Source organism: Gossypium raimondii, chromosome 11 (genome assembly GCF_025698545.1).
Source record: "Gossypium raimondii isolate GPD5lz chromosome 11, ASM2569854v1, whole genome shotgun sequence".
Taxonomy (NCBI): domain Eukaryota; kingdom Viridiplantae; phylum Streptophyta; class Magnoliopsida; order Malvales; family Malvaceae; genus Gossypium; species Gossypium raimondii.
Genome location: NC_068575.1, coordinates 12,000,485 through 12,014,074, shown reverse-complemented (window position 1 = coordinate 12,014,074; position 13,590 = coordinate 12,000,485). Strand labels below are relative to the sequence as shown.

The window sequence follows — 13,590 nt, the reverse complement described above, 5'->3', positions numbered from 1 at the left end:
TTTTAAAAACATATTATCATCAAATAACATAATTATTTGGGTTAGTATTTGGTGTAGCTTTAAAAATTGTATTTTTTTTAAAAATTTAATATTTTACTATATTCTTTATAAGACACTTGTCAATTCACTAACTCAACTTGTAGAGTCTAAAAACTTCAACGCCAATTTATCAAATATTATTCTTAATTGTTTTGTGTATTTAATTTTTATAAACATAACAACTAGTTTTATAATGTAAATTCAACGCTTAAAAATTCTATATTAAAATTTTGCACACACTTTATCAAACATCTAAATTATTTTATATAATATAAAACAAATATTTTAATTTCTAAATTATAAGAATTTTTAAAATTAGAACAGCATTTTTAAATTTAAAAATAGATTAATTAAATTGATATAATTTAATTTGGATTTATAAGTAAAATAATTATTTTGCCCATGGTAAATAAATAAAAATAAATTCTATAAGCAAATAGAAGTTGTTGTTAAGTATTTTTTAATACTTTAATATATTACAAGGACGCATTAAAATATCGTAAACCTATTTGTAAAGTGTTTGTTAATTTTAATTTCGACATTTTATTTTCAAGAATCAAAGTATTACATATTAATTGTAAATTTGTAATAGTTAATAGGAGATTGAACCAACTTCCAGCCCACGATTTATGGGGAAAAGTTGAAAATGGAAATGTCGGGTCCATTTATTGGGAGTAAATGCAACAGTGGGCTTCCCGGGTCAAACAGCACCCGAATCCAACCCGATAGCCAAGACAGATTCCTTATCCTTAAGCTATATCACGAAATCCAATTGAAAATCTGTGTGACATAATGTACAAGCGTTGAACACCATCAAACCACTAGGCCACCCAATTTGAACACACCAATTTTTCAGCTTTATCACCTTTTTCCTTTCACTTTTACAGGTACACTCACTTCCTTCCTTCAGCCTTTTTCTTTTTTATATAGCAAAATGATCTTCCTTGAACATTAAACACCAGACTATAAAAAAAAAAAGCCTTTAATTTATCAATGACAGTACTGTTTTCAACTGAGTTGATTCCTCATGGCCTACCCTTTCATCCACAACAACTAAAACCAGTTTCAAATTCATCTTCACATCACACTTCTTTGGTGAGTTGCTTGAGCCATGAGGGTACTAAAGACAGTATTAGGAAGTCTAGGAACAATCAAAAGGTCAGGGTTTCAGCTGAAACAAGACCAACCCATCTCTCATCTTTTGATTTTAAAGAATCCCATTTGATGAAATTGCTCAATAGGTCCTGCAAGTCAGGCAAGTATCATGAAGCATTTTACTTTCTGGAATGCATGGTTGGGAAAGGTTACAAGCCTGATGTTGTTCTTTGTACAAAGATGATTAAAGGGTTTTTCAATGGAAGGAATGTTGAGAAAGCTATTAGGGTGATGGAGATGTTGGAAACATATGGGGAACCTGATGTTTTTGCTTATAATGCATTGATCAGTGGGTTTTGTAAGATGAACCGTCTCGATTTTGCTAACAAAGTGCTTGATAGAATGAGAAGTAGAGGGTTTTCACCTGATGTTGTTACATACAATATCATGATTGGTAGTTTATGTAGTAGAGGGAAACTTGATTCAGCTTATAAGGTTTTGAACCAGTTGTTGAAAGATAATTGTAAGCCTTCTGTTATCACTTATACAATTCTGATTGAGGCAACAATTCTTCAAGGCGGTATCAATGAAGCTATGAAACTTTTGGATGAAATGTTAGCCAATGGACTTAGACCTGATATGTTCACTTACAATGCAATTATAAGAGGAATGTGCAAAGATGGTATGGTAGGCAGAGCTTTTGAGTTTGTTAGGGGCTTAAATGCTAGGGGTTGTCAGCCAGATGTTATTTCTTACAACATTTTGTTAAGAGCACTTTTGAACCAGGGGAAGTGGATTGAAGGTGAGAAACTAGTGACAGAAATGGTTTCTAGAGGTTGTGAACCAAATGTTGTTACTTACAGCATTTTGATCAGTTGTCTTTGTCGCGAAGGGAAGGTCGAGGAAGCAGTAAATGTTTTGAAGATGATGAAAGAAAGGGGTTTGACCCCTGATGCTTACAGTTATGATCCATTGATTTCAGCATTCTGCAAAGAAAGGAGATTAGATTTGGCAATTCAGTTTCTAGATTATATGATCTCTGATGGTTGCTTACCAGATATTGTAAACTACAACACAATCTTATCTACCCTTTGTAAGAATGGAAAAGCTGATCAGGCTTTGGAAATCTTTGAGAAGCTAAGTGAAGTAGGATGTCCTCCAAATGTGAGTTCTTACAACACAATGTTCACTGCACTGTGGAGCACAGGGGATAAATTCAAGGCCTTGGAAATGATATTGGAGATGCTAAATAAAAGAATAGGTCCTGATGAGATTACTTACAACTCACTCATCTCATGTTTGTGCAGAGATGGGATGGTAGATGAAGCTATCGAGTTGCTGATAGACATGGGAAGAAGTAAGATTCAACCAACGGTTATCAGTTACAATATCGTTCTTCTCGGTTTATGCAAAGTACATCGAATCGACGATGCCATTGAAGTGTTGGCGGCAATGGTAGAGAAGGGATGTCAGCCGAACGAAACAACTTACGTTTTGTTGACAGAAGGGATTGGTTTTGCCGGATGGCGTTCTCAAGCTATGGAGTTGGCCAATGCTCTCTTCAGAATGGAAGCTATTTCTGAAGATACATTCAAACGTTTGACCAAAACTTTTCCTTTGCTTGATGTTTACAAGGAGTTTGCTCTTTCTGATTCTGACAAGTAAACCCCTTTAACCTTGTCATACTTATTTCATGGAAGCTTTTTAATTATATCATTATTTTCCTGTTGGAAATGTGTTTTACTGAACCTTTGCAAGAACACCAAGCAAGATCAGTGGCTCAGTTAGGTAACCAGGAGAAAAGATCACTTTTAGCAAAGAGTATTTTAACTAAATATGAACAGCCTAGGTTATTAGAGAGAGGCTTCTCTGTGGTGGGTAGTAAGCTATCGACTCTTTTTGGTACAAGTGAGACTCCGGCATGAAGAGAAGAGATTGCAAATACTGGGACCAAACCAATAGGCTAAGCCCCGAGTACAATAAGCTACAAACCTATCTGCAGCACAATGGTATAGAACAATATCAAGTAGAAAATCTATCAAAGTATTATTGTAGTTAATAACCAGCAAACTAACTAAACTGTTTATTTATGTTCAACTTCAAGTAGAAAACTGAGTAAAAAAAGACGAAGCAAAAGCTCAAAAGCCAGTAAAGAGAAATTATTGTAATTGTACTAATTCATTGGTGTAAATAGCCTACCACATTCCACATGCTAAAAAGAGATTACTGAGCTTTAAGCTGCTAAATAAAAATAAGTTTAAACAGAAGTGCATTGGAAAAGCTCTCACCTCAAAATATTGGCTATCAAGTTCACAAAGTCTTTAACCCTACACTGCCCTTTCTCTGAAAACCCTCCATGCCATCAACTTTTGATACAATTTGGTAGCTTCTTGTTTCATTCCGGCATCAGCTATACCTTTGATTATCGTCAAATAAGTTGTCTCTTCTGGTTTATTCTGACTTAAGACCATCATTTCTAGAACTTGTATTGCCAAGTCTATCTTCCCATTTTTACATAGCCTATGGATCACCATTTTATAACCACTATTTCCAGCTGCGTGTTTCCTCTCCGCCATCACCTTTAGTATCTCTACTGCTCCTTCAACTTGATCTGCACGGCAAAATCCTCGTACTAAACATCGATGAGTTATGTCATCGGGATTGATCCCATCTCCTAACATCTGATCATATAATCCCATTGCTTTCTCAATATCGCCATTTCTAGCCAAGCCATCTATCAGAGTGTTATAAGTTACCAAACCAGGGGAGCAGCTGCTCCTACTTAAAAATTGAAATAACTGAAGAGCCTCCTCTACCATTCCTTCTTTCGAAAGAGCTCTAAGAAGAATATTATAAGTAACAATGTTCGGAGAGCAATTTTGAGACAACATTTGATCAAACAAGTTGATGGCTCTATCCAAAAGTCCATATTTACACAAACCATTGATCAATATATTGTAAGTAAACACAGTTGGAGGATGAGAAGTTTCCTTCATGATAGCAAGTATCTCATCGACTTCGTCCCAACTCCCATGATTACAAAGAGAATGGATAAGGGTATTATATGTTATAACATTAGGCTCCATGCCTTGAGATAAAATATTATATATGACCAAAGCAGCATCCTCGTATTTCCCCTGCTTACAATTAAAACTAACCAGCGAATTGTAGGTAACAATGTCCGGATAACAGCCTTCAATGGCCATATCATGTAATACTTCCATTGCCTGCAAAGTTCCACAGTGCTTGCAGACTAGCTCAACGAGAATGGTATATGTGATTAGGTATGGCGGGCATCCCTTTCTCAGTTGATTCTTCCAGAACCCAACGGCCTGATCAAAATTCCCTTTGTCGAATATGCAGCGGATTATCGTATTGTATGTTGTCACATCCGGAGGGCAACCACTCAAGCTCATGTCTTCCAGAAGGTCAATAGCAGATCTTATCTGTCCTCTCTTACAAAGATCGCGAACCATCATGTTATATGTAATATTGTCAGGAACCCCACCAGACATTATCATAACTTGAAGAATTTTGGCAGCTTTATCAAGTTTATCCACTTTTAGAAATCCCCTTATTAAGTTTATGCAAGAAGGGAAATGAGGAATTTGATTCTTACATGCCATAACTTCTATCAACCGTATCGCACTCTTCAGTTTCCCATTTCTGCAGAGGTTTTGAAGAACATCGTTGTTGGTTTCCTCATTGTTTCTAACAAAAGGTCCATCTAAAGTTGTCATCAAAGAATCCCGAATCTTTTTTGGAACCATTTTCTCTTCGAATTTTCCATTAGTTAACATCTTACCATTTTCTGAACTCCTCCATTCATCTTGATCAAATTCATCTCGGTCAATACAAACAGTTCTCTGCAGTCCTCTGCACCATAAAGACACCGCCTCTCTTTCCGAACCGTTATCTACCTTCCACGGCAAGTAAGAGCGGCTTCTATGACAACATTTGATTAAACAAGGTATACGAGATGTAGTTACATGTACCGTTGGACATGTCAGAGAGCTACAACCTGGACCAGCTTGTTTGAAACCCCATTGCAAACCATGAAAATGGCAAATCTCAACTAGACAGTTCTGAGGGGAAATGACATACCCCATCTCCTCCTATCCAATCAATATATAAATTTGAATTATTTGTTAACAGTCAATATGTTTGAAAAACATAAAAATTGTGCTTACTCTTCAATCAAACTCAACTAAAGGTGGGTTTGGATGGGCGATTGGGTGCGTTTAGATTACTTTTTACTTTTTGTCTCACACTACAGTATCGCTACAGTATCTAATCTCACCGTCACTGCTGTTTTTACACTAACTGTAAACACAGCGCCCATTCAAACTCACCATAAGATAAATTCCCGACAGAAAATAACAAATAAAGATCTCCTTATTTCAGGATTTCAGGACAAAATTTATTACTTGACAAATAATTCCCTTGCTTTCTTCGCTCATTAAAATGATAACAAATGATTGAAAGTATAAAAAAGAAAAGAAAAAAAAAATCTATCCAAAAACCTCAAACTCAGCTACTCATTTCCTATAATTCAAGCCATTGACCATGTCACCTTCATAGCATTCAAAAGATTTTCAATAACCCCACCAAATATAAAAAGCCCCAGAATTAAAAAGCTTACCTGGATACTACGTCAAGGCTCAAATTTGAAGACCAAAAAGAAAATGTAATCCTTGGCAACTTTGTTTCTGGACATTGAAAACGCAGCAAAGCTTTCCATTTTTTCTTCTTTTAGTAAGTACGTTCAGAGAGGTTTAAGGATTGACGTTAATTACTAGGGTTCAGTTTGTGGCTAAATTACATTTAAGTACTTCTTTTGTAAGCCCGTTTACAATTCAGTATCTTTTCAGGAAGGGGAGAAAAAAAATTGAATAACCATTGCACTCCGAGTGAACCCAACTGATTTAACTCAAACGGGTTGATTTTGACGGTTTTTTTCAAATCGAAAATATCGACATATTATTTTAATTAATAAAATATTAAATCATATCTATATCTAAGATTAATAGTCATATATTCACTGCTCAATATCAGGCGTGTTTAAGATTTAGGTTACTCGATTAAACATTTAAGAAGGTAATTCGTAAAATAAATTTAAATAAAAATTAAACTCATTTAAAATTTTCAAATACTCAAAACCATAATCTAATCTAATATAATATAATATTTTTCCAAATTTATAATATTTTAACTTTTCTTTTCTTTTAAGGTAAATTATATAAATTTTCAAAAGTTACATAATTGTCTCAATTCTTACATTTTAGTTCCTCCTTCGTTTAACTTTTATTAAGATGATGACATGATATATGTTAATTTAAAGGGTTAATAATAAACTTAACCCTTAAACTATAACTAAAATATCAATTTGATACATTTAAAAAATTTAATAATAATTCTAAAAATATAAAAGAATCTTAAAAGTAAATAAGAAAATATTAATTTTAAAAAATCAAACAATCAAGCCTATTTACAACTAGCTAAAGAAAATTAAAAACACTAAATTCTCAAAAAATAAGAACAAAGTCCATAAAAAAATAGGCGATACCTAAATATTTTTTTCGATCACTTTACTACTTAAAGCTTATGTCGGTTAACCAATTTAGTCCTTCGAATTTAATCCTACGTATCTTTTTTCCCACGTCATATATCTGAAATTAAATTAAAATTTTAATTTCCTTCACCCCCAGCCAGTTTCTCCCTCCCTCCCTCATTCTCTTTCTTCTTCCTTTAAAGAAATCCCTGTAATTTTCTTCTTCCCTAAACCCCAAAAATTTATTCTCACTTTGAAGACAAAACAAACGCAATCCCTGTAATTTACCGTTCCCTTATTTTATTTTTGCTTTTCAAATTAAAGTTCTGAGTTCCATTTCTCTCACAATCCCTCCCAAACTCTCTCCAACTGCAGTATGCAATACTTGTTGTAAGCTGTAACGAGAAAATAGGCAATTCAAGCTTTTGCAAAGATAAATTTTAATTTGGAAATTAGGACTAAAAATCTCAATGAACAGTGCCTGCATTCAAACTTATAGCAGAGAAAAACACAGTGAAAGAAAGGACAAATTTCAAGCTTTTAATGGGAAAATTTTTTAAATGGTTAGTAAATGACCATCAAGAAGCCGACAACTTGGCCAAATCTGGAATCGGAAGATCGTCTCACTCGCTTCTGCCAAATTCAACTAAATGCTTTAGGTTCTGCTTTCGTTCTCCGTTTTTACTTAAGCTTTCCATTTAATATATATATATATATATATATATATTAAAATTTTTGAATATTTTCATACTATTCTTAAAATATTTTAAACTTTTAGAATTATTATTAAATTTTTAAGTATCAAATTGATATTTTAATTATAGTTCAAGGATTAAAATTGTTATTAACCCTTTACTTAATGGATGATGGACCAAAACGTGATAATTTGATAATATTAGAGATAATTATGTAACTTTTAAAAGTTGAGTAATTGAAACGTAATTTTATTCAAAGTTTAAGAACAATTGGTGCAATTTACCCTTTTTATATATTATTAATTTATATCATAAAAATTAAATATATTATACTACAATATTATATTAAAATATAAGTCTAATGGTGAAAAATAATTGATAAATTAGTGGCTTAAACTTTTCAAAATTTAATCTTTCTATTTTATAGTATTATCGTTACGCTAAAATCAATAATTAAACTATTCATATGTAAGAAATTAAAAAATTCAAAGAATTTATATACAATAAATTAAGTTAATATATTTACCAATGTAATTGAATTAATTTTTAATTTATGTAGTTCAGCTTGATTATTTCAGTGGAAATGATTCAATTCGATTATTTGGATTTTATCAATAAAATGGATGGATTATTAAATTATATTAGGTGAAAACCAAACCACAAATTCACACTCTACTATTCAACAGCCGCTGAATTGCTCCAAAGAATCTTCTGGTCTGGTTGTATGATTTTCTTAAATTTCATTGTTCTTCTTTATACGACACTTTCAAACGGCCATTCAGTCTCCCCATTTACTTGGATGATTTTATTTTTTTAATAAACATTAAATTTATACATAAATTTTGGTCTAATATTCAGTTTGATACATAAATTTTAATTTGTTACAATTTTATATATAAAATTTAAATGTGATACATATATATAAACTTTAATTTTAATTCAATTATACATATTTAAATAAATAATTACATATCTCGGCAGTTTAGCCGAAAGGTCTAAGGCGCCAAATTTAGGCTCTGGTCTGAAAAGGCGTGGTTCCAAATCCCACAGCTGTCAAAATTTTCCATCAAAAGAAAAAAAGAATAAATACATACATACATACATTTATTTTTATATTTAATAAATATATCAACATAAAATAATGATAAGTTGATAATATTATTAATGCTTTGTGAAAATTAACCTAAATCAAATTTTGGTATAAAAAATCACAAAACAAAATTCATTGAATGTCTAATTTTTATATTAATCCATATTTTTTAAAATGACACTCTACGTAATTGATGATTTACAATATTACTTCATTTTCTACCTTTCGGGATATGCTATTTCTCTGCTCTTTTGTTTCTCGGCGATTGAAATTAATCATTTGTTTAAGAAGAAATTTGCTGCCAAAAAAAAATACGAGTTATTTTTGTCGTTTGTATTTGATTGCTGGATTGAGTTAAAATAAAGTTTGCTCATCATCCTACAATTCTCCCTCCCCCCCCCCCCCCAAATTTTAAGAATTGCTTAGTAGAGCAAACACACTTGATTTACTACTAATGATTCAGTCGGTCAAACAGGCTCCACCAAGACAAGGAAGGCGAAAAAGCTTCACCAGAGCTGTGCTCACTTGTGCAATATCCCTTTCTTCTGTAGCTTTGGCTTTTTCTGATAATGGTTCTGCCAGTGAATTTAAGGACCACATGGATATCCAAAGTTAGAAATACAATTGACACACAAAAAAATAAGACTGAAAAAAACAAGTGGGAAGTATGTACTTTCTGTCTCACAAGGGCATCCTGATCTATCCTCTCCTTCCAGTTACTCTTTCGAAGCTTGATTGGTCTATTTCCCACATATTTACCTGCAACACATCATTTGTAAACCAAACATATATCAACACCATGAATGCCCAAAAATAAATTGTCCAAATTTGGCTAATGATTGTGAAAGTACCCACCGTTCATCTCTTTAAGTGCAGCTGCAAGGTCAGAAGGGTTAGCAAAGCTAACGAACCCGTAGCCCTTTGTTTTGCCAGTCCGTTTATCTCTAACAACCTGTTGGAAAGATAACATATGCGCACACAAATATCTTAGTTATCAAATTGTTTTCTAGGAACTCATGGATCCCTCACTGCTTTTTTTTAAAGAACAAAGATGGAATCCCAGCACGTCAACCATAAGCATGACAGATGGCATGCCATGCTCTCAGACAGAAATACAAGAAACAATATACCGCAAAAGTAATGCCGGTAATGGTACAGTATTAAACAAAATAAACCCAAAGATCATCATAGCTTAATCTTCATGTGCCAAAAAAAACTCATATCACACTAACAACTCAAAATGAGCATACTTACAAATTTGAATCTTATCACTCTTCTTAGCATGATTAAGACCCCACACTGTATAGGTGAAACTGAGAATTCTTAATCCAATGCAATTGATCAAATATAAGCTTATAGGGGAAATGCGCCACTATATTCAAGTCAGAAGACCAGAAAAAGCACAAAAGGTTTTAAACATTGTTGCCGGTTGGGACGTGATATAGTAGTTCACGGAGCAGAAAAAGGCTCTCTGAAGTTCAATGACATGCAATAAAAACTAACAGATAAGGGGAAAACCATACACTTCCCATTTCCCCTCTTTAAGGCTAGACAAGAGGTAGGCATCCAACTTAAACAGTTTAATAGGTTGACTAACCTTATTCAGACTAGTTCAAAATCATTTCAGCCTGCTATGACTCAAACTACTCCATAAGTCAGGTCAAATATACCATACTCAAGCCCTGACCTGTAAGCCATTTTCCAGCAGTCAAGATCCAATATCAATCTCTACAATTTTGACAGGATCAAAGAATACCAATGAAAGTGGATTATCCATTAATTTTCAAACGTGCAGATTTAAGGCACAACCTACCTTAAAACACATAAACATATAACTGCTCTGTGCACTTCATACAAAAATCTGAACAGGAACTGCAAAGAGTTGATAGACATGGCAAAAATTGCTAATAAAAAGGAAATCTGAAAAAAACCAAGTAATTGAGAACTTACTTTAGCCATGTTAAATGAAGGAAATCGAGCAAAAGCTTTTGAAAGAACATCATCATTAACCTCATTACCAAGATCACCACAAAATAAGCGAAAGTCATCTGCAGATTATCAACAGGAATAAAATATAAGAACTATAAAGCAGAAAAGCACTTGGAAACACACAGAGAAATAGTAAGATAAATAAACTTGAAAGTTGGATAGTTCATACTTTCTGGCCACTCAGCAAGCGTTGGATCCTCCCATGACTGACCAGCAGCTTTCCGTGGGATCGCTTTCTTCTTAGTTTCTGCTTTGTGCTCAATCTCACTGCTTGCAAGAGCAGCCTTTACGCTCTCTAGTGCTTCTGGGGTAACTATTTGAGCATCCCTTTGAAATAACTGTTGGGCCTGTCCAAATATACTGCAACTTATTACACAGGTGAAGGGCGTACTTGAACTCACAGCTATAAAATAAAATCAACCAACAAATAAAAGGCTTGGTTGCACTTCTACATATACTAGATAGTGTTTTTTTTCTCTGAACTTTACATAACGAACAATAATTAGCAGCAAAGAAAAGCAAAACAAAATAAGTAAATTTCTAAAAGCGACACTAGTTCAAATGTAATGATTACAAATTAGAGCTAAAAAATTCATTTTTTTTGGTTAAAATTTCAACTCTCTATCCCACCGTTCTTGTTCGAATTTTGATTTCAGTTCTGAATAACATAACCCAGATAATTTTCAAGTTACTAAAAGAGTTGGTAAAACAATTTAAACTCGATATATCTCATAAATTCCATGAATTCAAAATAAAAAAATAAAAAAATCGAAATAATATTTATAGTTTATTGTTCTGCTGACCTGTTGGTATTGAGGGAGAGAATAGACGCCGGGTACGGGAGCAACAGAGGCAGGGTAGACAGGAGCCGGGGCGACGGAAACGGAGGGGGGCGCGGAGGCATAATGCTGGGGCTGTTGCTGGAGATGAAAGGGCAAAGGAAAATACGATTGATTTGCCGTCGTTTGGTAGGTGAATTGAGAAGAGGATGAGGAAGCAGGAGGTGTAGCGGAAGAGGGAGGTATCGACATGGGTGAAATTGAGGATTTAGGGTTTTAAAAGGAGATTATTTGGAAAGAAAGAAAAATTGGGGGAGAATATAGAGGGAAATTTTTCGGGAGAATGGGATCCAACGTGCCTTGCGAGTTGCGATGAAGATTTAACAAAGTTTTTTTTTTTTTTTTGCGCCTTTCAGCGGTGCAGCACAGTGGTCCTTAAACGCTGTCGCATTTGCCGTGAAGAAAGGCTACGCCCAAGAGAACATAATTCGGCTTTGGACTTCATTGGAATCGAATCTAGAAGAGCTAAGCTCAGCTCAGCTTGGTCCAGGCCCGCCCATTACCCTTTTTCTTTTATCATTACGCCTTTTATTATTAAACTAAAACAGTAAAAATTTGACTCCCTTTAATTATTCTAAAATTTTATAAATTTGTTTATTATATTCCTTAACATTTAAATTTAAGAAAAGTTATATGGTACATTGTTAGCAGAATTTTTAGACTCTACAAACAGGGTTAGGGGTTGACAAGTGTCTATTAGGATATTATAAAATATTTAAAAAAAACACATATGACAATTTTTTAAGGTTGTCAGTGAAATAAAAAATACATTGTCAGTATATTAAATGCTAACCCTAAATTTAAATCTACTTATAAAGCTTGGAAAAAGCACACCTTTTCTTTTAAATCTACTCATAAAGTTGGGGGAAAACACCCCACTAGAAATGGTTCTATGTGGTAAATTTATTGATAAATGGATATTCATACAACTCTCATGACACTTGAGGAATGTATAGGTGCCTTAATTCTGTTATTTATGTTTTTGTAAGTTATGTTAATTGAAACCTTCTAACTAGAAGATATGTATGAGCTTATGGTATCTGTTAACTCGATCGATCATTTGAAATAGCCAAGAGGAGGGGTGAATTGGCCCTTAAAAAAATTTAGGAAGCAAGGACAATAAAATGAAACAATGAACACAAATAATTTCGAGTGATTCAGCCCCAATTGCCTACCCTACTACCTTAGCTTTCCACCACTAAGAATTTTCCCAAATTTCCTAATTTGATCAACATTTGAGGACAATATTTAACCATACAACTTCTTTAAGATTTCTATCCAAATCTTAAGACTTAAACCCTCTCAAAAGAGTAAGCAAATAAGCAAATAAGTAAACAATGAAACAATCTTACAAGATTAGATTGTCTGCAACTTACGCACACACCCAATGAGAAACACTCAAGCTTAGATAATACAATAAATGCTCACAAGTCTTTACAAGAAAAAGATTAAGAATTTAAGCACAAAAGATTGCTATAAGAGTTTTTCTTTATCTTTCTTGATAGCTTTTGATCTTTTGTAATCTCTCTTATTGTTGTAGAAGCTTTGGAAGCTGGTATTTATAGCCCTTAATTGATTTCCAACTGTTGTAGTTGTTGAGGAATTAAATAGAGCACTAAAGCATTAATAGCTCCTACAACTAAAGGTATCAATACCTTTGGAGGGGTACCGATCCTTTGGGCATTTAATGCCTCAATTCAGTGATCATTAAAGCCTATAGTATTGATACAATAGGGAGTGTGTCGATACTTGCTATGAGGTATCAATACCTTGGGGATGGTATCGATACTTGAGCAATTTTTTCTTTGATTTTTCAAAACATCGAACCTCAAAATAATATTGATACCAAGCAGGGCATCGATAAATTTTTAAAGGTATCGATACTTTCTTTAGGGTATCAATACTTTTTTTGCTTAATTTTCTTGAACATCGAAACTTAAATCAGTATCGATACCAGGTAGGGGTATCGATAAAATAAGAAAGGCATCAATACTTTTGATTCTTGCTCAATATTTCTGAACTTTGGAGCTAATTTTGGTACTAATACTAAGAATGGGTATTGATACTTGGTTCAAGGTATCAATACCTTAGTGAGGGTATTGATATTTTGATCCCTGGGAGCAATTTTCACTTGTTAAAAATGTTTGAACCGGATAACCTCCTTCAAGATCTTCATCGTCTTCATCACAGGGTTCGGCTTGCACAAACTTTAATCACGCACCAGTACAAGGGTCTTTCTTGTATCCAAGATGTCAAAGTGAACCAACACCAAGAGTTTGAGTCAATGGTAAA

The 13,590-nt window shown here is 33.5% G+C and overlaps 3 protein-coding genes across 5 annotated transcripts; 1 reads left to right on the top strand and 2 right to left on the bottom strand.

The window, feature by feature from the left end:
• The first annotated feature begins 820 nt into the window (after positions 1–820).
• Positions 821–2,868, top strand: LOC105804629 (pentatricopeptide repeat-containing protein At3g04760, chloroplastic). The gene has a single exon (XM_012637317.2). The coding sequence runs from the start codon at positions 1,033–1,035 to the stop codon at positions 2,797–2,799; it is 1,767 nt and encodes a 588-aa protein (XP_012492771.1). The 5' UTR covers positions 821–1,032; the 3' UTR covers positions 2,800–2,868.
• Positions 2,869–3,293: 425 nt separating this feature from the next.
• Positions 3,294–5,959, bottom strand: LOC105804628 (pentatricopeptide repeat-containing protein At1g08610). Its single transcript, XM_012637314.2, has 2 exons — positions 5,777–5,959; positions 3,294–5,249 (listed from the first exon to the last, which is right to left on the bottom strand). The coding sequence occupies exon 2, from the start codon at positions 5,241–5,243 to the stop codon at positions 3,462–3,464; it is 1,782 nt and encodes a 593-aa protein (XP_012492768.1). The 5' UTR covers positions 5,244–5,249; positions 5,777–5,959; the 3' UTR covers positions 3,294–3,461.
• Positions 5,960–8,782: 2,823 nt separating this feature from the next.
• On the bottom strand, positions 8,783–11,614 carry LOC105804630 (uncharacterized). Of its 3 annotated transcripts, XR_001137066.2 has the most exons (7): positions 11,263–11,614; positions 10,629–10,806; positions 10,421–10,518; positions 10,284–10,342; positions 10,068–10,157; positions 9,326–9,422; positions 9,144–9,229 (listed from the first exon to the last, which is right to left on the bottom strand). XR_001137066.2 is itself a non-coding variant. In XM_012637318.2 (6 exons), the coding sequence occupies exons 1-6, from the start codon at positions 11,488–11,490 to the stop codon at positions 8,992–8,994; spliced, it is 741 nt and encodes a 246-aa protein (XP_012492772.1). In that variant the 5' UTR covers positions 11,491–11,607; the 3' UTR covers positions 8,783–8,991. The 3 variants fall into 3 exon arrangements, 1 of the variants encoding a protein (XP_012492772.1); XM_012637318.2 differs by lacking the exons at positions 10,068–10,157; positions 10,284–10,342 and adding an exon at positions 8,783–9,045 and having other exon boundaries at positions 11,263–11,607; XR_008190580.1 differs by lacking the exon at positions 9,144–9,229 and having other exon boundaries at positions 9,324–9,422; positions 10,284–10,331; positions 11,263–11,611.
• Between the last annotated feature and the right edge of the window lie 1,976 nt (positions 11,615–13,590).